The 22,694-nt window shown below is 36.8% G+C and overlaps 2 protein-coding genes and 2 non-coding genes across 44 annotated transcripts; 3 read left to right on the top strand and 1 right to left on the bottom strand.

Moving 5' to 3' along the window:
* Positions 1-139: 139 nt before the first annotated feature.
* LOC125762705 (hrp65 protein-like) lies at positions 140-17,066 on the top strand. 41 transcript variants are annotated; one of them, XM_049425115.1, is made up of 18 exons: positions 141-747; positions 1,016-1,877; positions 1,956-2,146; positions 2,227-2,367; positions 12,161-12,234; positions 12,293-12,352; positions 12,704-12,922; positions 13,141-13,228; positions 13,449-13,539; positions 13,760-13,847; positions 14,067-14,196; positions 14,382-14,569; positions 14,916-15,131; positions 15,350-15,437; positions 15,655-15,742; positions 15,964-16,106; positions 16,328-16,425; positions 16,670-17,066. In XM_049425115.1, exons 1-7 carry the CDS (start codon positions 334-336, stop codon positions 12,732-12,734), a joined length of 1,773 nt encoding a protein of 590 aa, XP_049281072.1. In that variant the 5' UTR covers positions 141-333; the 3' UTR covers positions 12,735-12,922; positions 13,141-13,228; positions 13,449-13,539; positions 13,760-13,847; positions 14,067-14,196; positions 14,382-14,569; positions 14,916-15,131; positions 15,350-15,437; positions 15,655-15,742; positions 15,964-16,106; positions 16,328-16,425; positions 16,670-17,066. The 41 variants fall into 41 exon arrangements, 40 of the variants coding, with proteins under 40 accessions (XP_049281094.1, XP_049281072.1, XP_049281081.1 ...); XM_049425124.1 differs by having other exon boundaries at positions 15,964-16,120; XM_049425121.1 differs by lacking the exon at positions 13,141-13,228.
* Positions 12,536-12,607, top strand: LOC125766687 (small nucleolar RNA U18). Its single transcript, XR_007418696.1, has one exon. It is a non-coding gene; the product is annotated as a small nucleolar RNA U18 (small nucleolar RNA).
* Positions 14,748-14,819, top strand: LOC125766685 (small nucleolar RNA U18). The gene has a single exon (XR_007418694.1). It is a non-coding gene; the product is annotated as a small nucleolar RNA U18 (small nucleolar RNA).
* Positions 17,067-19,975: 2,909 nt separating the features above from the next.
* On the bottom strand, positions 19,976-22,681 carry LOC125762691 (uncharacterized). Its single transcript, XM_049425079.1, has 3 exons — positions 21,471-22,681; positions 21,306-21,396; positions 19,976-21,239 (listed from the first exon to the last, which is right to left on the bottom strand). The coding sequence occupies exons 1-3, from the start codon at positions 22,536-22,538 to the stop codon at positions 20,188-20,190; spliced, it is 2,211 nt and encodes a 736-aa protein (XP_049281036.1). The 5' UTR covers positions 22,539-22,681; the 3' UTR covers positions 19,976-20,187.
* Positions 22,682-22,694: the final 13 nt, after the last annotated feature.

Here is a 22,694-nt window from a genome sequence, read left to right as displayed (position 1 = left end):
TGTTATTATTCACGCAATAAGTAATTACCATTATAAGCGAGATAATGGAAACTCAATCAAATGCCACAATACAAAACACCCATAGTGCGTTTATTTGTTGACCTCTCCCACTGTGCGTTTTGACAGCTAACTGGGACGGAAACAGCTTTCTTGGTTCACTTTTCTTTGCCGCTCGTGAGGAACGGAAGCAGTGCGTTCGTCCGTCTTGCAATTGCTGCCCAGTTGGTGAAAAGTTCAAAGTGCGCAAAAATACATACCACCAAGATTCTTTGATTATATAACTTTGGTCAGGAATCAGTAAGAAAAAGTTATCGTTACGAAAATACAGTAGAAATGGATGTGGCTGTAAAGCAGGAAGTAAATGGTTCGCCATTACCTCAGCGTCCTCAGCAGCAACAACATGGTGGTGCTCCGGGACCAATGCACGGTAATAACCAGCCTGGTCCCGATCAGCATGGACCTGGTGGACCGGCTAACAAGAATATGAACAAAAATAATCGCAATAATAGTAAGAACCGACTCAGTATGCCAATCCGTAATCGTGGGCCGGGCGGAGTTGGTGGTATTGGCGGTGGTGGTGGTGGTGGCAGCGGCAGTGGTGGTAATGTGAACAACGGAGGTCCGGGAAACAATCGTCCCGGCAATAATGGTGGAAATCCTCAGCAAATGGGCGGAGAAGATTTTGGTCCTAACCAACATCAAAACCGCGGAGGCATGAATCGTGGCAACAATCGCGGTGGAAACGATGTGAGTAATTAATGCACCAGCACACCATTTTTCAAGATGGCGTCCGATTCGGGTAGAATGAACACGCGCTTGTTGCAAAGCAAAATGGCTGTTCTGTGAACAGGAACCTCGAAGTATCAAGTTCTGCATATATGATCCGACATTTTGTTGCGATTAATTACTTCTATTTTCGAATTTGCTAGTTGCTAAATTTCCACTCGTCACACATGCTTTCTGTCAGAAGTCGCCCATTAAAATAGCACATATTTAATTTCTTTCAAATATTTAGATGGATAACAACTTCGGCGATCGTCGTCGTGGTGGTGGTGAGGCATATTTCATCAGTGAGAAACTTCGTTTGCTCGCCGGTCCTTTGCTTGAAATCCCTCCTATTGAGGTACATGACGCAAAATTTTCCGGTCGTAATCGGTTGTACGTCGGTAATTTGACAACGGATGTAACGGAAGAAGAGCTTGTGGAAATGTTCAAACCGTTTGGCGAAATTAATGAGGTGTTCATGAATAAGGAGAAAAACTACGCCTTCGTGCGTGTAGATTATCTCTCCAATGCTGAAGAAGCAAAGCGAAGCCTTGACGGCACCTCGCGTAAGAATCGTGTGCTGCGCGTTCGATTCGCTCCGAATGCAACCGCAATTCGTGTGAAAAATTTGACACCATATGTAACGAATGAGCTGTTGTACAAATCGTTCGAGGTGTTTGGACCACTGGAACGAGCAGTCGTTCAGGTTGATGAGCGTGGTAAGCCGACCGGAGAGGGTATTGTGGAGTTTAAGAACAAACCCGGTGCTTTGGCAGCTATACGATTCTGTACAGAGAAATGCTACTTCCTCACGACGTCTTTGCGTCCAGTCATTGTGGAACCGTACACATATCAGGACGACAATGATGGTCTGCCGGAAAAATCTCTCAACAAGAAGCAGAGCGAATTTTTGAAAGCACGCCAGCAGGGACCGCGCTTTGCCGAGCACGGCTCGTTCGAGTTTGAGTATGGACAACGCTGGAAACACATGCACGAGTTGTTTAAGCAGAAGGCCGAATCACTAAAGCGTGAGATGATCATGGAAGAAGAAAAGCTAGAGGCACAGATGGAGTACGCTCGATTCGAGCAGGAAACCGAACAGTTGCGAGAGCGTATGTATTAAAAATTTGCCTATGTTAGGTAAAAGCTACACTATCCCTGAGTTTCATTATATATTTTCCTTTCTACAGAGCTACGTCAACGCGAAATGGATCGCGATCGGCAGAAAGCCGAATGGGAAATGAAGGAACGTCAAGTGCAGGAAGCGCGACAGCGCAATGATATCCAGATGAAAACCGATATTGAAGAAATGACTAACAGAATCAAACGATCGGATGAAGAATTACATCGCAGACAAAAGGAAAACACCATGTTCATGCAGGTAATAAGAGTTTATTCTTTGTCGTAGTAGAACATTCGTTCCATTCTCATCTAATATCTATCAATTCTCCTTTTCATCAGAATCGTCAGATGATGGAACAGCAGCAAATGAACGACATGGGCATGGGAAGTGGAGGTGATGCCGGTGGTGGCATCGATAATCGCCGTAACTTCGACATGATGAACCAAGGAGGCGGTAATGGTGGTAACTTCGGCAATATGGTAAGTCGATCTGTTTTAGTTATCTTTTTAGCAGAGCTTATCGTTTTTGTTTATCACAAAGTATCAATATTTCAATCAACTAAACTGATGCAAATAATATCAGCCGTTTCCCATATTTGATTCTACGATTTCGCTTCTGAAGCAAATGATCATAAAAGCTAGTTTAGATCAAGCGCTATCGCAAGCTACGGATAAATTAAAAGTAACACTGATCACAGTTGCTAAAAAAATACATATTCGTAATAGTATATCGAAATTAATTTCGTAAAAATTCACATCGAAATTGCATTTCGCAATTTTGCTATGGTTTTGCTACCCTAAAAAGAATGATAAAAAGATCGCGCTGAATGAAGGAGACGCGCTGTATACTCCTACTAAGATTGCGCTTGACTAAACTAGCTTTAAAGCGCATTGAATCGACGAAGTTTTCGTTTTTTGATGGTTAATTACTGAAGACTTTTGGAATCGTTTGCATATCGAGGATGCTGTTGTAAAGTGGCCTAGATTTCCAAGTCTAATGCTGCTCTATTGCCGATGGTTTCGAAAGTGGAATATATTTTCTTATGTTTGCAACGATTTCCGGTTGGTGGTGATAGTGGTTTAGTGGAGGGAAACACGCAAATAGTGTGGATTTTTTGGTTAAAATTATGTCGACAAAAATATAACCGGGTCGGGTTCTTACGTGAATAAAACTAAAATATCGGGTACTTTGTTAAAAACCGGGTGCTCCCTTACGGTCGCCTGTCTCCCCATTCGGCATATCGTATTGAAAGTCTTGCATCGAATTTTATTTGGTCTTACTTTCCGCTACATGGGGTTTTCCCTTTTACCCTACACCCATGCGATATGGGCGAAATCGCATGTCGTGTTTACATCTGCCAAAGGGGACAAGCGTGCAGTCCGCTACTTTTCCCTGTTGCTACCGCGATGTCTTGTGGGGAACGGTATGGTTCTTTTAAACGGAGCATCCGCAAAAGATATTCAATATTGGATGAATAAGTCTTACGTGGCTGGAATGTTCTAGCCTAAAACGTTAACGTTAAGCAGAAAAAGAAAAGGAATTATGAAGAGAAATACTTCGATGAAGACGCATAGAATCAACTTTGCCGTTTATCTCAACAAATAAATTATACCTTATTAAACTACAGCAACATTCATTACAGCCGTCATTATATGAACTGTTGCTATGTAATGAATAGAAAACGAAGGTGTGCTTGAGTTAAAAACGCGAGATATAAATTGAAGCAGGGTTTATCAAAAACTCGCTTCACTGACTCCACATCTGCATAATTTTTCTGCAACAGGCGTAAAACCCAAATAGTGCTATACAGAAGCATTCAGCACGACTTTTTTTTTAGATTGATTCTAGGCTCAAAAATTTAATATAGAATATTGTACTATATTTGAGCATAACAGATCATTTACAGTACTGGCTCATTAAAAAATCCGTAATACTCAGCAATACATTTAGAGGTATTGTTCTAGTGATATTGCAGGTTCATATTTCTACTTGTATGATAATTAATCCACTTGGGAAAGGTGATAACGGTCATAGAACCAAAAAATAATTGTTTTTTTTTTGTCTTTTTTGTATCAGTCACAATGCGAATTTTATATCCGTTATTAAAGTTGTTCAGAGTAGTGTTTGTCTGTATTTCGTGATCAATTATTTGTTTTGTTGATGCGATTCGTTTACTTGAGTTTGCCTTGTATGCAGGAAAATATCAACACCAACAATCACAGATGGTTTAGCTCACAAGGCATAATGCAGACATGATTAACAAGGGATCTGCTAGGTGTTCTAGTCACATGCGCATAGAAATACCTAGACATTCGTCTGATATACGTTACAAGCAATAAGTTCGTATATCCAGAACATCTCTGGATATACTAAGGGCCTCAGCGGCGGCCCGGTGGTGCATGTGATAAACGGCGCCAGTCCACACGACCGAACCGGGTTCAAATCCCATCCGGACCGTCCCCCCGTAGCAAGGACTGATTATCCGGCTACGTGGTAAAAATAAGTCTAGTAAGCCAGAAATGGCCGGCGTGACCTGTAAGGTCGTTAAAGCCAAGAAGAGAGAGAGAGAGATCCAGAACATCTATGGTGTATTGCGATCCAGAACCGTTCTACACGAAAATTGTCCCCCGTACCAATATGACTTTGACATTATTGACATAATGCAATGCATCAAGAAAACATACATTTAGAGAGAGTATGTATGTGTGAAGAAACCGTCTTCCAAATCTCTAGCTTAAAGGAGGGAGTCTCAACCTATCAATCTAAGAAGAAGAAAAAGAGAGTCTCATACCTAGCGTAAAAGGAGTCTTGTTATATAGTCTCTTTTTCATACCAATGCTTCATATCAACCAGCGGCGATAAATAAATTTTGATAATTTCATTAAGAATCTACGATTTTCATTTTCTAATCCTGCTATTGATGCATAGATGTGATGCATATCGTTACGTATTATACATGGACAAAATAATCAATTCTTTCTAACGATGTAACATATTTATATACATTTCAACGTAACCAGTTGTTTCATGAGCGAATCCATAATTCGACGTTGTCATCGAGCCCTCGAGGTACGATTGAAATAAACCTAAGTTGAGTCTAGACCTATATATTTACCTAGACCAGTATATTTTTTATCTACTTCTGTAGGGATTAATATTTTAGTTTTAACTATAATATAATCGCACAGTTCCCATCTCATCCGTATCATCCCCCGTAACAAGGATTGACTATCCGGCTACGTGGTAAAATAAGTCTTGATACCTGGCCTGGCTGTTCTTAAGAAGCAAAAACAAAACTAATCGCACAGTTTCGCATATAAATCGATGTTATTCTTTCGCTTAAATTTTCTTCATATTTTTAAATTATGGCTTGAGTTGCTAGATATTCTGCATTAAGCGCTATTCGTGGTACCATTTTGTTGGCAATTGAGATGGAAGTAGTGTACCATGAATGTTGTGTGTTAAAAATATTTTTTTGATTTATTACTTTTGATATTTGATTTGGGTAGGATTGGGAATATTATCCGTTATCAGTTTTCACTTCCCAGATCTGATACCAAAATCATTAAAACAATCCTCCCCCACATACGAAGATAAAAAAGTCAGAAATAAAAGACCAATACCGTTTGTGGGTGGTTCTAGTTCCAAGAAATAGTTATTTTTTGGATTGGAATATACATTTAATCAGTTATTGTATTCAAATTATTATTATAATTTCAATATCTTAAATTGAATATTGAAATCATTGGCGGTTTGAAAATAATCGATTATTTATTTTGGTAACAATACCTTGTTTTAATCGTTTAGAAGAACATCTAAAAATAGCAAATGGGTTGTAGACATTGCTGTTAACATATGTACACGTGTATATTTTGCAGAGTGAAGTGAAACTAAAATCGACACATTTAGCTAAAGGTTAGTACATTTAGCTAGATTAAGTTGTACGATGTTTTTATTGTTCAATATTTCTATTTCCTTTTGTTATTATGTAATTGAGTTGAAGCATAAAACGCTTTACTTACAGTTTTTTAGCAAATAATAACTTCCACTTCATTTGGACACTTTGTAAAGTGCGAAGCTTTAGCAAAAGCACTATGGCTTTACAAAGAAAATTTAATTATTATTCCGCCGTTTATTCAAATATTCAACACAGAGAAATGCCATGCTCTGTTAATGACTATCCGGAATACTGAATGATATGTATTTAACATATTGTAAACAAATAATAATGGATTTTCCAAATTCATACATAACCACAGTTCTAAATATACCACCACTATCAATGTTACCACCGGTACTCATCGTTGCAAACATAATTATATTTTGATGTCCTTTCGTTGTAACTGCTTTGCCATCGAGGAAACAATTTGACTTCTGCAATATTTTCGCTGAACGGTTAATTAGTGTGCATCTTGGGACGAGAATATTGGTATAATTGTTCGACATGCGTTTTACGAACCTGTGCAAAAAATGTTTATACTAAAAATGTATGCCAGTTTAAGTTTACAGCACAAGCTGAACATTTTGCATGAGCATATGAAAAACACATAATTCCCGTGGCTGTGAAATTTAAACGTTGATTTAATCGAATCGAACAGGTGTTTCAAACAAAACAGCATTATTGGCGATTTTAAATTATTTTTTTATAGCTGAACAAATGGTTATTCGATGAAGTGAATGTATTGTTACTGAACAAAAAACAAAATATTAAATGTGTTAAAAATATGAGGATCAGCATATCAGCAAAATGGACTAATGATGCAATTTCAACAGACCTGTAATGGAAAAGTGATATGTGGCAATTCTCATTCTGCTTAGGAGAAACACATTTAAACAACAACATGAGCGTAAAATGTCGTTTAGTGGAAAGAATGGTGATTTTGAATTGTGTGCAATATAAACTATTTTTATTATTAACTACATTTTGTCGTCAATTATGAAAATGATACCTTCTTGTTTTGTGAAAATGATAATTACCGCTTATTTGTGACGGTGCGTAATGTTCTTCGTTTGGTTTACGTATTCTTAACTTTTGTGAATCCTTATACATCGGTGAACTATTTCTTGCTCCACTAGTTTGAGTGCAAGGTTTCAAATAATGGGTTTATGGGTAGTGTAATTATTATTTTACTACAATGAAAAATTCCTCTATACTCAAATTTCATGAACATCAACTGCACAGTTGAAATATTCTTCGCGATAATTAAAATGTCATCGTTAATGAAACATGTCGACCTTCTCATGTCCGTAAAACACGCATATAGATTAGCCAATATTTTCGTTCCAATCTACCAGCTCTGGGTCTACTCACGAATACATGTATCTGCTCAATAGTTTCCCTACCATTTTATGGAAGCGTACTGTTTGTGTCGTCTGATAATCTTCATAGTAATGTTTTCCGCTGTCTGTTATCTTTTGATTAGTTCTCCTTTCGCCGGTACCTGCGTTAGACGAATAAAACTTTTGATGCGTTTAACGTTTGTTCGTTTGTCTGGTCCTTGCCCTAGAAAGTTCGTTCTTTTGATGATAATCCAACCAATCCACCACCTCATTTAATATGATCCTAATTTAGTTCAAATAAATAAATTATTATGATCCTGCCAATATAGGAACCGACAGTCCGAGATTACGATCACGGTCAAAACCGACCGACTCGGTTCGACGATGGACCGCAACCACAGCAACAGCAGCAGCAGCAGCAGCAACAACAAATGCATCAACAACAGCAACAGCGTGGCAACAATTTTGGAGGCAATCGTAACAATTGGATGAACAATACACCTGATCGTCGAATGAACAATGATGATTTCCAAAACAAGCGTAGACGCTTCTAAAGAGAGATATCATGGTAGATGGTCAAGACGTGGTGTGGAAATGTTTTTTGATCTTCTTTTTTCATGGCTGCCACATCGAACTTGTATATTCAAATGATTTTTCGCGGGTTTTTACGAGTTCTCTCGTATTCACCAAAAAATCTCAGCTAGACGTACGTAGCACGTCAGAGGAATATTCGACACTTCTTGGTTTTTGAATAAGGACTACTACTGTCTCCATCTCTCTGTCAACTTTTGTACAGCAGCAATTTGAAAATGTCAAAAATATCGATTTTGTATGTCAGTTGATGATGTATCATTTTCTCCCTTGATCCCTTTTTAGAGATTGAGCGGTACCGATCGATTATATTTTCGATTTTGGAAATGTCTAAGAATGAATTGGCGACATTAAATCTTATACTATTTTACTACAACCATATTGATCTCTCTGGGATGGATAAAATATGTATTTTTTACATTTCTTGATCAACCGCAATATTCCACGGTGATGCGGGGAATTTGTGAAATTATAATACAATCTATTATGCAGGGCAGATTGATGCCCGAGACAAACAAATTAGTCGTTTAAGATAAATCTACCATTATGATTCGACCTTCACACCTGTCTCGAAGGAAGATCACCGTATGTATGTATGACCATTTAAAAAAAATTTGATCACAGGATAACATTTAGTTAAGATTGTGAGATATAGCCTCCGTGCTATACGAACATAAAATAAACCTGCACACACATTAACAATAATATGAATCGCTGATAATCACGTCATTCAACAAGCATCTTTTAAAAGTGAATCGGGGATAGCAACACGCGTGAATCTCTTACGCAGCAGAGCAGATGATTCAGTGGATTCAATTGAAATGCAATACTGGCGAAGAAATGTCCACCTTTACGTGTATGTGTACAATATACGATCCTGATAAATCCATTTGCTTGGATGCCTTGATGCATTAAATAAAATTGATAGAATGCAATACTTGGCATCGAAGCATTGTGCGTGTTTGACAGCAGGATGCCAAACAGAAAAGTTTACCGATATATTCTTGATTAAAAGGGTGGAGCAAACATTTTTTTTTCTAATAACACATAATTCTTTCCTACAGTCAAGCACGCTCAGTGTTTGAAAGTCAAGTAAAAATATTCAGAGCTAGAAAATAGAGGCACACTTTTTTTAAACCATTAGTTTTATATACGTAAGTTTTTTTCTTGCTACAATATCTTTACGTACACCTGTGTGTAGCTTATGATACATAAGAGAAAAAATATTACGTTCCTCTTGGACTTCACTTGAAAAGATTTACTAATTTATGTAGAATTATGTCCGTTCATTCATTTGCGTCATTACCAACAAAGATAAGGCATGGTGCCACATGGGAATGTACACGATGCCCAAATAAGGACAGGCTGAAGTATAAATTATGTGTCGCAGCTTGTGTGACGATTAAATGATTGATATTTAGTTGGTAGTCAAATGAAGCAAAACAATTGTGTCTCTTAAAACGAATTGATAAAACAAAGCTTATATATCCAATACACCACCTTGTCGGTAGAACAATATAAAGAGTATCCTAAAATATCAATTGTAAGCGTTAGTAGTGTCATTATTGATAGATGATGGTTTATTAATAATGCTTTAATTTGGATTAATTTATTCTGTTCAACTGATTTTTTTTATGTTCATATTTTGTTGGATTGCTTTTTATTTAACTTGAAGCATTTTTATTATTTTGAATTATAATTTTTTGAATATTTTAATAGTTGAGCGTTATGTAAATTAACTTTTGTTTCCGCTTAGGTTTTTTTACTACACTCTTATCATATATAGTGTAACTTCTTCGCGATACATGTTATTTTCATTTTACTTTCCATTTCTCTTGAATAGCAATTATTTTAATTGATCAAATCAGTGTTTTATTTTTAACTTTATTTCATGTGAATACAATATTTTTAGTAGCTTAATAACGCACACCACTTTGCTTGTGCTTTTTGTTGACTTTATCGATTGCTTTTGGAATTCACCTTTAGCTTCACAACTGAAAATAATCAAACCGATGATGGCGAATTTGGTTCCTTTAAAGACGGTGCACTTATATACATGCATATAATCATATGCAAAACCTTGCTGAAATGTGTAAAACGGATGGTATATCAACGTTCTCCGTGAAGTATGGTTTTAATTATTTGACGAACTGTTCGTTTAAAGCAATTAAACAAAATTAGCGATGGTCCTTCGTAGTGTTCCACTGTATCAGCAATTCGCATTTTATCTTCGATTGTGGGAAGTTAGTCCGCTTTTGTTCAGCTTGTATGACACACACCGTATCAATCGTGAATATGTAGCGTGGTGTGAACAGTGTTACAAAGGCTTTGAGCCTCGACTGAATATGGATGATGGAACGAGAAGCGAAATGGCGTTTTATAGCGTACTTCATATTCTTCGTTATGATCAACCTGAAAGCACAGTCGCTGCTATAGTTCAGAGAACCAAATGATGGAAAAATTCTACTACGGTAATTAACGCGTGAAGCTGTGTATTGGATTGAAATAAACTTCTTTGCCGAGTACGTGACCACCCACCTGCTTATACACATCAACAATGTTGCGTCGCGCATGGGAAAGTGCATCAATTATCAAAAACAGAGTGTATTGGATGCTCGATTTTATGTCAGACGGCATAATCTCTATATCTACTTCTTTCGTCTTGCCGCTAGTGGGTGCGGACACGCATATTTATATAGGTAATATTAAAATTACATAGTTTATGCACTAATTTCAGATTAATCCTTTTTAACTTTTAAGCTAAACAATTAAGAATTATATTTTTCTTCTGTCTGTCCAAATCATTTTGAATGAAACCTGCAAAAATATCTGTAAAGCCAAACAAAAGTTTTACTGGGTGAAATAATTTGGTTATTTTTGTTGTTGTAAAACGCTTATTACAAGCTATGAAGCACAATGTATTATCAAAACGTATTTTAATGTCTTACGCTTAGACCTGCTGCTCCATATGTGAAACAATTCTGCATCAATTTCTATTTAAACGATACAACTTTATTTGGATGATGCGATCATTTTTTCTAATTTTGGGTGTCTCTTTAGTCCTATACGTCATTTCATGCACATTAATCATGTAATGATAATGATACTTTAGCATCTCAAATATGCAACTACTACAAAACTACAAACTACAAAACCTGTTTTCGTTTTTCTTACTAGATTTTAAATATCATTTTCTCAAATTGTGTCACTATTCTCACGATATTGGCAATGATTAAAACGTATAAGCTATCTTCCATGTACGATGGAAGTGGCTGTAAGCACTGGAATTTTACAATATACTAAACTAGTATCAAAAAATATATTTGACGAAAAAAGCGCTGTGGGAAACCAATTACCAGTTTTACAATGATTTACTAGATTGTGAAGCATCGAAATATTGTGTTCTTTGGAATTGTGAAATGCATAATTGTAGGATTATATCATGTATTTCTAAATCCGTTAGGATACTTTCAAATGTCTATTCCGCGTTGTCGTAAAATATAACTATCAGTTATGGAATTTAGAACTAGTGTTGTCAAATGTATAAATCATTATCCACACATACGGGCATATGCAACAACTATACTTTATTCATTGTACATCCGTATTCAAGATCATAAGTGCAACCCTAATATTCGTCAATATGTTGAACATCCTGGAAGTATGTATTGTAAAATAATACTATCATACATATATTTCTTTATCTTTTGTGAAGACGATTGAATTGCCTAAAAAACGACAAAATGTTGTACAATTTACAAAGAGTTTACTTAGTTTGAGTAAACTTGAGTTTTAAATAGCCAAATACCAATTTAAATTACAAAAATACCAATTTAAACAATGGATAATGTTGATTGTGCTATCAGTTTATAGTAAGCATTTCAAGTAGTTCAGAAGGCATAGTTACGGGATATGTAAAAATTATATATGTAAATCTACTCCTCGTTTATTATACATCGACGAGATAAGAAATTTTAATGTACACATTTTTGGGAACGAGTGAGTATAGAAATATTCGGTTAATTTATACTTACTCTTTAAAAAGACCGAAATGATGAACGTTTGCCTTCATAAACCAACATTAAATGAGGGGAAAGGTATTACGAAAGTATTAAAATATGAACACGAACAGTGTTTCAGTCTACGAGAAGAAAATGTAACACTCCTGCATATACAATGTTCTGCAATGAGCAGCAAAACATATCTGCACTTCAACGAAGTTCGCTTTTTCACTTCATTGAATTTTTTGTTTTTCTACTATATATCTTCCAATACATAGAAATTACAATTAAGAAAAGAGAAGATGATTGGTTTTTTTTGTAATACGTAAGCGTCTTACTCGAGTGTGTTTTCCTAACTTGAGTTCTTTCTACTTCCATGCTCATCAACGACGTTGGACAGTTTGAACAAGAGTACTTAACAGAGCTGCTTAACATAATTCATATTGGAGCTAAGAATGGCGCAAATGTTCAAAGGTAAATATTTTAATGATTTCACAATTATTTGGTTATCTAATTTCCATTTCTTTTACAGATGGTCAACTAAAAGTATGAAACAGACTAATAATTCAGGCAGCAAGAAAAACAATCGAAGGTAAGTAGAAATTGAACCTACAGATTTTTTTAAAATATATATGTTGATCGTATATTTTGTTTTTATGGCGTGATGTATTTATGGTCTTGGTTTAAAGTTATAGTTATTATGTTGCGTTATGGTCTAAAGATTGTTTCGTACAGTGTTTCTAAATATTTGGAGAAGGAATGTTTAACTGTACGTTTGTTGATGATATAATTTGGTCCGTGTTTATGAAATTATATGATTTCATACCAATCATAACTTCTGATATCATACAAAATAACTGTACACATTTACATATACAAAGATGTATTTTTAATATAAATATGATATAAATTCCTTTTCTATTTCTATTACATTTCTTTTTAGTCAAAAATATTTCGCCTCTAAAAACTGCTAATCACTTCCACGTGGTGGTGTAGAGCGCCAACAATCGATTTAACATTCGAGCTGCAAAAAAATTGAAGCATTGAAGATGCTGTCTCGAGCTGAAAAGGAGTAGCTCCAATTCGAAAAAGCGAGTTGGATACGTGAAGAGTAACAGTCATAAAGAGAGGCATTAGCTTCGTATCAACAACTTCCCAAAAGGTAAGAAACTAAACCACAGTATCTCAATTTTACATCTAGATTTTAAACCGCCTATTTGTGATGATAACGGAATTACCGTTTGATTAAACATGAAACAATCTTTTAGGCTGCATAAAACTCATATTACATTATTTATCTGACAACAAGCGGTTTACATATTGCAATGTACATAATATTTCTTTCTTCGACGGTCTTTAATTGCGTTTCTTTTATTTCAGGATCGTTGGCCAATTCGTGGCTCGTGACATTCGTGGAAAGGAATCGTTAGAAAGAAGCATTAGCTTCGTATCAACAACTTCCCAAAAGGTAAGAAACTAAACCACAGTATCTCAATTTTACATCTAGATTTTAAACCGCCTATTTGTGATGATAACGGAATTACCGTTTGATTAAACATGAAACAATCTTTTAGGCTGCATAAAACTCATATTATATTATTTATCTGACAACAAGCGGTTCACATATTGCAATGTACATAATATTTCTTTCTTCGACGGTCTTTAATTGCGTTTTTTTTCTATTTCAGGATCGTAGGCCAATTCATGGCTCGTGACATTCGTGGAAAGGAATCGTTAGATAGAAGCATTAGCTTCGTATTATCAACAACTTTCCAAAAGGTAAGGAACTAAACCACAGTATCTCAATTTTACATCTAGACCATAAACCGCCTATTTGTGATGATAACGGAATTACCGTTTGATTAAACATGAAACAATCTTTTAGGCTGCAAAAAACTCATATTACATTATTTATCTGACAACAAGCGGTTCACATATTGCAATGTACATAATATTTCTTTCTTCGACGGTCTTTAATTGCGTTTTTTTTCTATTTCAGAATCGTTGGCCAATTCGTGGCTCGTGACATTCGTGGAAAGGAATCGTTAGAAAGAAGCATTAGCTTCGTATCAACAACTTCCCAAAAGGTAAGAAACTAAACCACAGTATCTCAATTTTACATCTAGACCATAAACCGCCTATTTGTGATGATAACGGAATTACCATTTGATTAAACATGAAACAATCTTTTAGGCTGCAAAAAACTCATTACATTATTTGTCTGACAACAAGCGGTTTACGTATTGCAATGTACATAATATTTCTTTCTTCGAAGGTCTTTAATTGCGTTTTTTTTTCTATTTCAGGATCATAGATTGTTCAATACATTCCTGCTACTCGTTTTTTCTGAGCAATCATCAGTAAACTAAGTGGTTGGATCTCTGTGACTTGAAAAGTGAGACCCGTTTTTATCTATTGGAATGTATCCAGAACAAGGTGTGTGAATATCAATGATATTTCTATGACGTAAAATCTTTTGTGATGATTACTTTGGTCCGTGTTGCTGATTTTTTTGATTATTACTTTTAAGAACCTTTTTTCTGATCCATTTGCCTAACGTGTAAATACATTTTTATTATGTTGACAGTAACTAAATTGAAATTTCTTTTTTTCGATTTCAGATCGAATGGTATGAGGTTTCCGCTTATCACATGCTGTTCCATTCTTCTTTCATCCTGGAAACAGCGCGCATACATGACATGGTTAGTTTCGTCGAGCCAAAAACGATTATGAATGCAAAATCTTACAATTGTAACGTATGCGCACTGATGCAATCGGTGTAAATCTGAGCGTAAAAAAACAATAAAAGGTAAACATTGTTTATACAAAATGAATTGTATAATTACATAGGTTATGTCGTTCATAGTCGCAGCTCAAAATTTCAATTCGATATTCGTATTATTCTTTTGTTGCGGAATGATCTAAAGATTGTTTCGTACAGTTTCTCAACAGATTTAGAGATAGAATGTATAACTTGAACTGCACGTTTGTTGATGATATAATTTGGTCCGTGTTTATGAAATTATATGATTTCATACCAATCATAACTTCTGATATCATACAAAATAACTGTACACATTTACATATACAAAGATGTATTTTTAATATAAATATGATATAGATTCCTTTTCTATTTCTATTACATTTCTTTTTAGTCAAAAATATTTCGCCTCTAAAAACTGCTAATCACTTCCACGTGGTGTAGAGCGCCAACAATCGATTTAACATTCGAGCTGCAAAAAAATTGAAGCATTGAAGATGCTGTCTCGAGCTGAAAAGGAGTAGCTCCAATTCGAAAAAGCGAGTTGGATACGTGAAGAGTAACAGTCATAAAGAGAGGCATTAGCTTCGTATCAACAACTTCCCAAAAGGTAAGAAACTAAACCACAGTATCTCAATTTTACATCTAGATTTTAAACCGCCTATTTGTGATGATAACGGAATTACCGTTTGATTAAACATGAAACAATCTTTTAGGCTGCATAAAACTCATATTACATTATTTATCTGACAACAAGCGGTTTACATATTGCAATGTACATAATATTTCTTTCTTCGACGGTCTTTAATTGCGTTTCTTTTATTTCAGGATCGTTGGCCAATTCGTGGCTCGTGACATTCGTGGAAAGGAATCGTTAGAAAGAAGCATTAGCTTCGTATCAACAACTTCCCAAAAGGTAAGAAACTAAACCACAGTATCTCAATTTTACATCTAGATTTTAAACCGCCTATTTGTGATGATAACGGAATTACCGTTTGATTAAACATGAAACAATCTTTTAGGCTGCATAAAACTCATATTACATTATTTATCTGACAACAAGCGGTTCACATATTGCAATGTACATAATATTTCTTTCTTCGACGGTCTTTAATTGCGTTTTTTTATTTCAGGATCGTTGGCCAATTCGTGGCTCGTGACATTCGTGGAAAGGAATCGTTAGAAAGAAGCATTAGCTTCGTATCAACAACTTCCCAAAAGGTAAGAAACTAAACCACAGTATCTCAATTTTACATCTAGATTTTAAACCGCCTATTTGTGATGATAACGGAATTACCGTTTGATTAAACATGAAACAATCTTTTAGGCTGCATAAAACTCATATTATATTATTTATCTGACAACAAGCGGTTCACATATTGCAATGTACATAATATTTCTTTCTTCGACGGTCTTTAATTGCGTTTTTTTTTCTATTTCAGGATCGTAGACTGTTGAATACATTTCTGCTATTCGTTTCTTCTGGGCAATCATCGGTATTCTAAATTGCTGGATCTATGAGACTTGAAAAGTCAGACCCGTTTTTATGGAAGACACAATCCTATTTGAATGTTTCCAGAACGAGGTATGTTCTATGACGTAAAATCTTTTTTTAATCCGTAACTTTATGTTAATACGAACTCTACTTCTTGTACTCCTGATGAAACCCAATTTTCATAGTCTTCTTTCCCCGACTGAAGGCAATATTTGTTGAACAAAATTGATTCTGAATTGATTGTGTTTGTAACAAAAAAAATATCAATTGAGAAAACATTAGATTCAATGTGTGTGTGCTTATTTTTATAGGTTGCACCGAAACAGCGACTTTACTGAGGATAAACTTTGAACTAAAAGCAAATTTAACAGTGTGACCAAGATGTAGTAACCGGTCCATTATGTGTTAGGTACGTAAGAACAAAGTAAAATTATAAAATTGTCTGAAAATGATGCGCTGTGTACTGTTTTAACAGTAATAAGCATCTTGAATGATGAAGTTTATGTATATTGTGTCTTCTTTTCCCGACAGATCAATGCTGTTGAAAAGTTTACATTCTGATAATGATTTCTTTAGGCTTGTGTGTGGCCTTGCTTTAGTGTGCAGCAAGAAATATTAACAACATGACATTTCGTTTCTCTTTTTCCTTATAGCGAGCAATAGCAACATATTCGGAAGGAAACCAAATAACATACGCAGCGCATAACTGAGCTCCTATAGTGTTCATCGACACTAGAAAACTTTTAAAATAGCTAAGGGTGGCTTGCAGTCGATAACCAATCGGAACTAAACTGTGTGATATTGGCGAATTTACTGTCAAACAGAACGAATGAAAAGCGGAAATGGCTTTGTTGGTTGGCTAGAAACGAATCCTGCTGGCAGTACAGCACCAGCAGTTTCGACGCCCGTAGTTGGCTGTACCAAAGAAATCTTCTTAACTTCAGTTTCAATGAATGTGACCAAGTCAGATGGAGCGTCTGCATTTCACGGACCGATATCATCGATACTGTTTAAAATGTAAAATAAAGTTAAAAAGTTAATAAAACAAAACCGCGCACGTATTTGAAGATTCTTTTTTCCTACTATTTATTGCGCCCTCTGCAGGAAATGTCGTTGTAAAAAGAGTAAATACATGAGTTGCATCGAAAATGTGCGAGTGAGTTGAAACGAAACGTTTGATACACATGAGTTGAAACGGAATATATGTGTACAATAGCCAAACTAGCCAAATGAATGTACTTATCGCTCTGCCTAAATATCAAACCTGTATAAGCGAACAAGCGGGCCTAGTCTGATCGGTAAGGACATGAAACGGGATCCGCCTCTGCTTAGGAGACTGGCAAATTTATAGCATTTTTTATTATTTTTTTTATTTAAAGCATTACTTGAGTGAAAAGAAACACATTGCAATCATTTGGCATTAAAATAAATCAATTTATTTTTTTTTGCAAAATTTCCCAAAAAAAACGTAAGGGGTAAGCCTTATGAAATTTTCGAGTTGAAATTTTTTTTTAATTTTTTTCCGATTTTTTATTCTTTTTTGTGTTTAAAGTATTATTTAAGTGAAAACAAACTTATTGCAACAAATTCCCATCAAAATATATCACATTTAAAATTTTTGCAACATTGCTCAAAAATGAGGAAAATTTTACATTTTCTCAAACAGGGTATGGAACTTGGTTCCTCGAATAACTTCTGGTACAGACATCTGAGGGCATGGCCGTCCAAGAAGAAAATGTAGCCATTGGTGCCATCTATCGACCACAGGTTAAAGATTGGCGATCCGTTGGATACCGACCGAGTTATAGGCAAAAGTTGGTTCAAAAATGAGGAAAATTTAACATTTTCTCGAACAGGGTAAGGAACTTGGTTCCTCGAATATCTTCTGGCACAGACATCTGAGAGCATGGCCGTCCAAGAAGAAAATGTAGCCATTGGTGTCACCTTACGACCACAGATTAAAGATTGGTGATCCGTTAGATACCGACCGAGTTATAGGCAAATGTTGGTGCAAAAATGAGCCTTAATAAATTTTCATTTTTTTGAATTTTTTGATCTTTTCATTATTTTTCACTCTCTTTTTTATTTAAAACATTATTTGAGTGAAAAGTAACTCATTGCAACCAATTGGCATCAAAATAAAACAATTTAAATTTTTTTGCAAAATTTCCCAAAAAAATCGTAAGGGGTGTAAGCCTTATGAAATTTTCGAGTTGAAATTTTTTTTCTGATTTTTTATTCTTTTTTTTCGATTTTTTATTCTTTTTTGTGTTTAAAGCATTGTTTGAGTGAAAAGAAACATATTGCAACAAATTCGCATTAAAATATATCATATTTATAAATTTTGCTAAATTGCTGAAAAATGAGGAAAATTTTACATTTTCTCAAACAGGGTATGGAACTTGGTTCCTCGAATAACTTCTGGCACAGACATCTGAGTGCATGGCCGTCCAAGAAGAAAATGTAGCCATTGTGCCATCTATCGACCACAGGTTAAAGATTGGCGATCCGTTGGATACCAACAGAGTTATAGGCAAAACTTGGTGCAAAAATGAGCCTTTTGAAATTTTCGAGTTGAAATTTTTTGTTTTATCTTTTTGTTATTTTTTATTCTTTTCTTCTATTAAAGCATTATTTGAGTGAAAAGAAACTTATAAATTTTGCAATATTACTTCTCTAATATACAAGTTTAGTTTTACTTTCGCCACTTAGCGGACTTCGGATTTACACTCCACTTTACTTTACTTACACTGTAAAGCTTCCTTTCTTTTAACCGTTGGAGTCATCGAGGCCTTACCTTGGGTAGGGAGACTCTCGATGCTCTTGAAATAACAACACGAATTATTTGATCTGGAATCCCAGTTTTGTATCTGATCCTTGACAACTGTCAACTCACGATCGATCACTGGGGACTGACCGCGTTCTAACAGTTTTGGTTTATTTTATACTCTGCGTTGTGTAGCTGTACATGGTTTTTACATAAGGGCTTATGTATCGAATGTTTCTATTTGCTTGTAATAATTCCTAATGCATTTCTGTAATTTTTGGTTGATACGCATTAGCATATAAATCATGCGTCGAGTTGCTCTTTGCGAAGGAGGGTAAGGAATGAAAACTTAGGTAACCTTTTCAAGTGCAATTCAAAGCGTGAGAAAGTATTGCATATGCAACGTAATGAATGGCCTTCGATTATGTCAACTTTCAGGTACTTGAAAGGAACAAAACAGATGTGTTTAGAAAGGACGTAAAAACCCTTGCCATGTGTTTTATGTTTTATGTGTCAGAATGAGAATAGAAGAAAATAGGAAAGGACCAACGCGATTTTACTAACCGATTCTATACTTTGAATTTTAATGTGTTATTTGAGATTTCCAATATGTTAGTTATTTAATGTTTAGCAGATGTGCTACACTTAAAAAAAAGCCTAAGGCTATACAGCCTTAGAAGATTGGCATATTTATAGAAACATCTGAGACATCTATACAGACATCTGAGGGCATGGCCGTCCAAGAAGAAAATGTAGCCATTGATGCCATCTATCGACCACAGGTCAGGTTAAAGATTGAGGATCCGCTAGATACCGACCGAGTTATAGACAAAAATTGATCTTAAATATTCAAAAATGAGCCTTACGAAATTTTCAAATTTTTAGATTTTTTTTAAAATGTTTTACTTTTTTATGACTCTGAAATGAGTCGTTAAACGAGCTGACTCCTAATAACGACTCATTCACTCTGAGTTGACTCACTAAAACGAGTTGTTATTCTCATCTCTAGAGCGAGACGTATCGCTAACCATTTATGTCGCCTAATGTATAAATTGTAATATAATGCTGCAATGTGTCAGACGTATACCACCTGTGCAAAATTGTTGTAACAGTTATAACATTGAAAACTCGCTCCGGGCCGGATTCACGAATACCGTTTAGTAGCCAAGGTATAATTTAACAACACGCTTGGTTTGAGCAATAAAATGTTTATTGTTAGAAATTTCAATGGAGACAATTCAGTGATAAACAAATTATGAGATTAGAAATGAATTGATAAAATGGGTAATAAAAAAACTTAACCTAAAGAAATTCATTCAAGGGTATCAAAAGTACGGAAGGTGCGCGCACCGTACGCGGAAGCAATATTGAATCATGATGATGGTGTATCGTTTGACCATCATTTCACCAACGTTGTTGGTGTTGCAGTTTCATTTTTTTCTTCATTTTCTTGGACATCGTCGGTTGGTTTTCAAAGCCTGCCGGAATAATCTGCTCGGCCATGGTGGTAGTAGTGGTGCGGAAAGTTCTAGTTAAACCGCTGCTTGGGTGTCGGAAACGCGGATCTCTTGGCGATTCATACTGCTGTGGAAACTGCGTTGACGAATGTGGCATATGAAAGTTCCCATAGTGTGCATCACTGTCACCAGCGAATGTTTCGGAACGCTGCAAATCTGTTTTCATCTGTGCAAGCAGTCGTTGGGCATTTTGCTGTATCGCCGGAGTCATGCCGGGGGCAGTGACTCGATCGTTGCGTAGGGCATACTGTACGCTTTCGAGTGAACCGGCTAGTTGCCGGGCTCGGATGAAGCGCACGATCGCATCAATCGTTTCGATTTGGCTCGCATTCAAACCGTCCAGCGAGATGACATTGGGGGTGGATAGTGGGGGACCGGCAGTTTGCACTTCTGAGTCTTTGCGCATGACGGGGGGCATTGTTTGTGCGAAGGTGGAAATGAACGTTTTGTTGTTCCGTGCGACACACTGCAAACAGGCGTATCCGTCCGTCTGTACGGTGCGATCGATAAGATGGCGTACTTTGCCAGTGCCGGGCTTAGGAGACACTGTGGTAATGGCCTGAATACGAGAGGATGCCGATAATGCATTCGCACCATTCGTGGACCGATTGTTTGCATTCTGCTCAACAACTGCAGCCCGCATAACCTTTTCAAGCTGCTGCGAAACAATTCCCTCGTCAAGGCCCAGCCTTTCTATGAGTTCCTTTAGTTTAGCGTTTACATTTCGAAATGGCTCGCACTTTTTAGCCTCCTTCGCATTAGACGTAAGAGCGAACAAAACGTTCTGATTGTTCCAAATCAATGGAGAACGGTCTTGTTGTTCCTCATCCTTGTTTTCACTGCCGTAAAAGGTAGGTGGAACGTATAGAAAGCGTGCTGATTGCTTGTTTGTATCTTGCTGTTCCAGTACCGTAATGGCTTCCTTGATCCGCTTGGAAACTGAGAGAAACAATGAACGGAATTAATATCATCCGAGGATGGAGAAAGGACAACGCTTTGAAATACCTTTACAATCGACGGTGGCAATTTGATCACTTCTAGTGGAAGGCTTCATGGAAAGAAAATCGGCGAAAGTGACTTTACCTTCGAGGAATAACTGGCACAAAAAGGAAAAGGTTGTTTTCAATCAATATCAAACATTTAAACAGTTCCTGAGGATTATTATCTTACCTCTGTCGACACATCGTACTTGGGTTGTTTTGGTTGATCCTCGTCCTCAATTACTACCGTAGGTATATCGCTGGCAATAGTTGCCCGTTCCTCTGGCTGGGTTGCACGAGTGCAAGATGTTTGATTTGCGAATATATTGCGAAAGGCAGAAGGTGTTAATTGCGGTACATCATCCATCATCATTGCAGGTAGAGAATCCTGCGGCGGCAATGGCGCACGATTAGGCAACGCCATGGGAACACTCTGCCCATTCAGGAAAGTGCCAGCCTGATTAAACATCTGCATTGTCATTGCCATCACCGATTGCAGCATGGTGGCTGGATCTACATTTGTTTTACGGGATGATCTGCCACGCGAATCAACCGTCCCTTGGGAATGTTCCGAGCTGCGGGAACTGGATCGCGATCGGGAGTAGGATGGGCTACGGTGGCGGCTCCTAGAACGTGTGTGTTTTCTACGCCGACGATGCGATGGACTTCTGGATGTGCTGCGTGATTGGCGCCGAGACCGACGGCCCCGTGAACGTGTCCGTCCCTTATCAAGGGAATGTTGCCCGGAACAAGCCATACGGGTAGTTGCTCTGGAATGTTCCTCATCTTCGAAGGGTACCTCATTATTATCTTGTGTGTTCAATGAACGCATTCTCGCCAAAGCTCTTTCATCAATAACTGCATCAAGCTGCCGGTGCTCTTCATTTTGTTGCAATTGCATGATCCCGCTGTACGGTGAGCGATGGTTGGCACTATTCTCAAGCAATGATTGTGTGCTTCGAGGAATGATACGTGGATCTCGGATGGGAACCTGCTCTAGCGATCGTTGGGAGCTGGAACTGTGCGGGACTATGCGTCTCGAAGTTGTTTCCTCACAGTCTATTGGTCCGGTGTTCCAAGCATTGTTAAACTGTCTCACACGCTCCATATCGTGTTTCTTCCGTAGCTTTTCTGCTATGATGCGGTCTGCCTGCGCTTCGTCCACCGGTAAACAATCCAAGGCGACATGCATTTCGGCCAAAAAATCCAACGGAATGCCATCGTCAACGCTTAAATTGAATGTATTGTTAGCTGCCATTATTGTTTACAGAAAGAACTCAGCGAACACGCAGCCACTGTAAGAATTTGCCTCGATTTGTACGGGTACTTTTTGTTTCCGCTTGAACTGTGGTCAACGTTACATGGTTGACAGTCGTCAAACAAGCAGCTGTGTTTACATCTGTTGGTGCACATC

Source organism: Anopheles funestus, chromosome 2RL (genome assembly GCF_943734845.2).
Source record: "Anopheles funestus chromosome 2RL, idAnoFuneDA-416_04, whole genome shotgun sequence".
In the NCBI taxonomy this organism is placed as follows: Eukaryota; Metazoa; Arthropoda; class Insecta; order Diptera; family Culicidae; genus Anopheles; species Anopheles funestus.
Note: the sequence above shows the minus strand (reverse complement) of the source record. Positions and strands in the feature narration are given on the sequence as shown.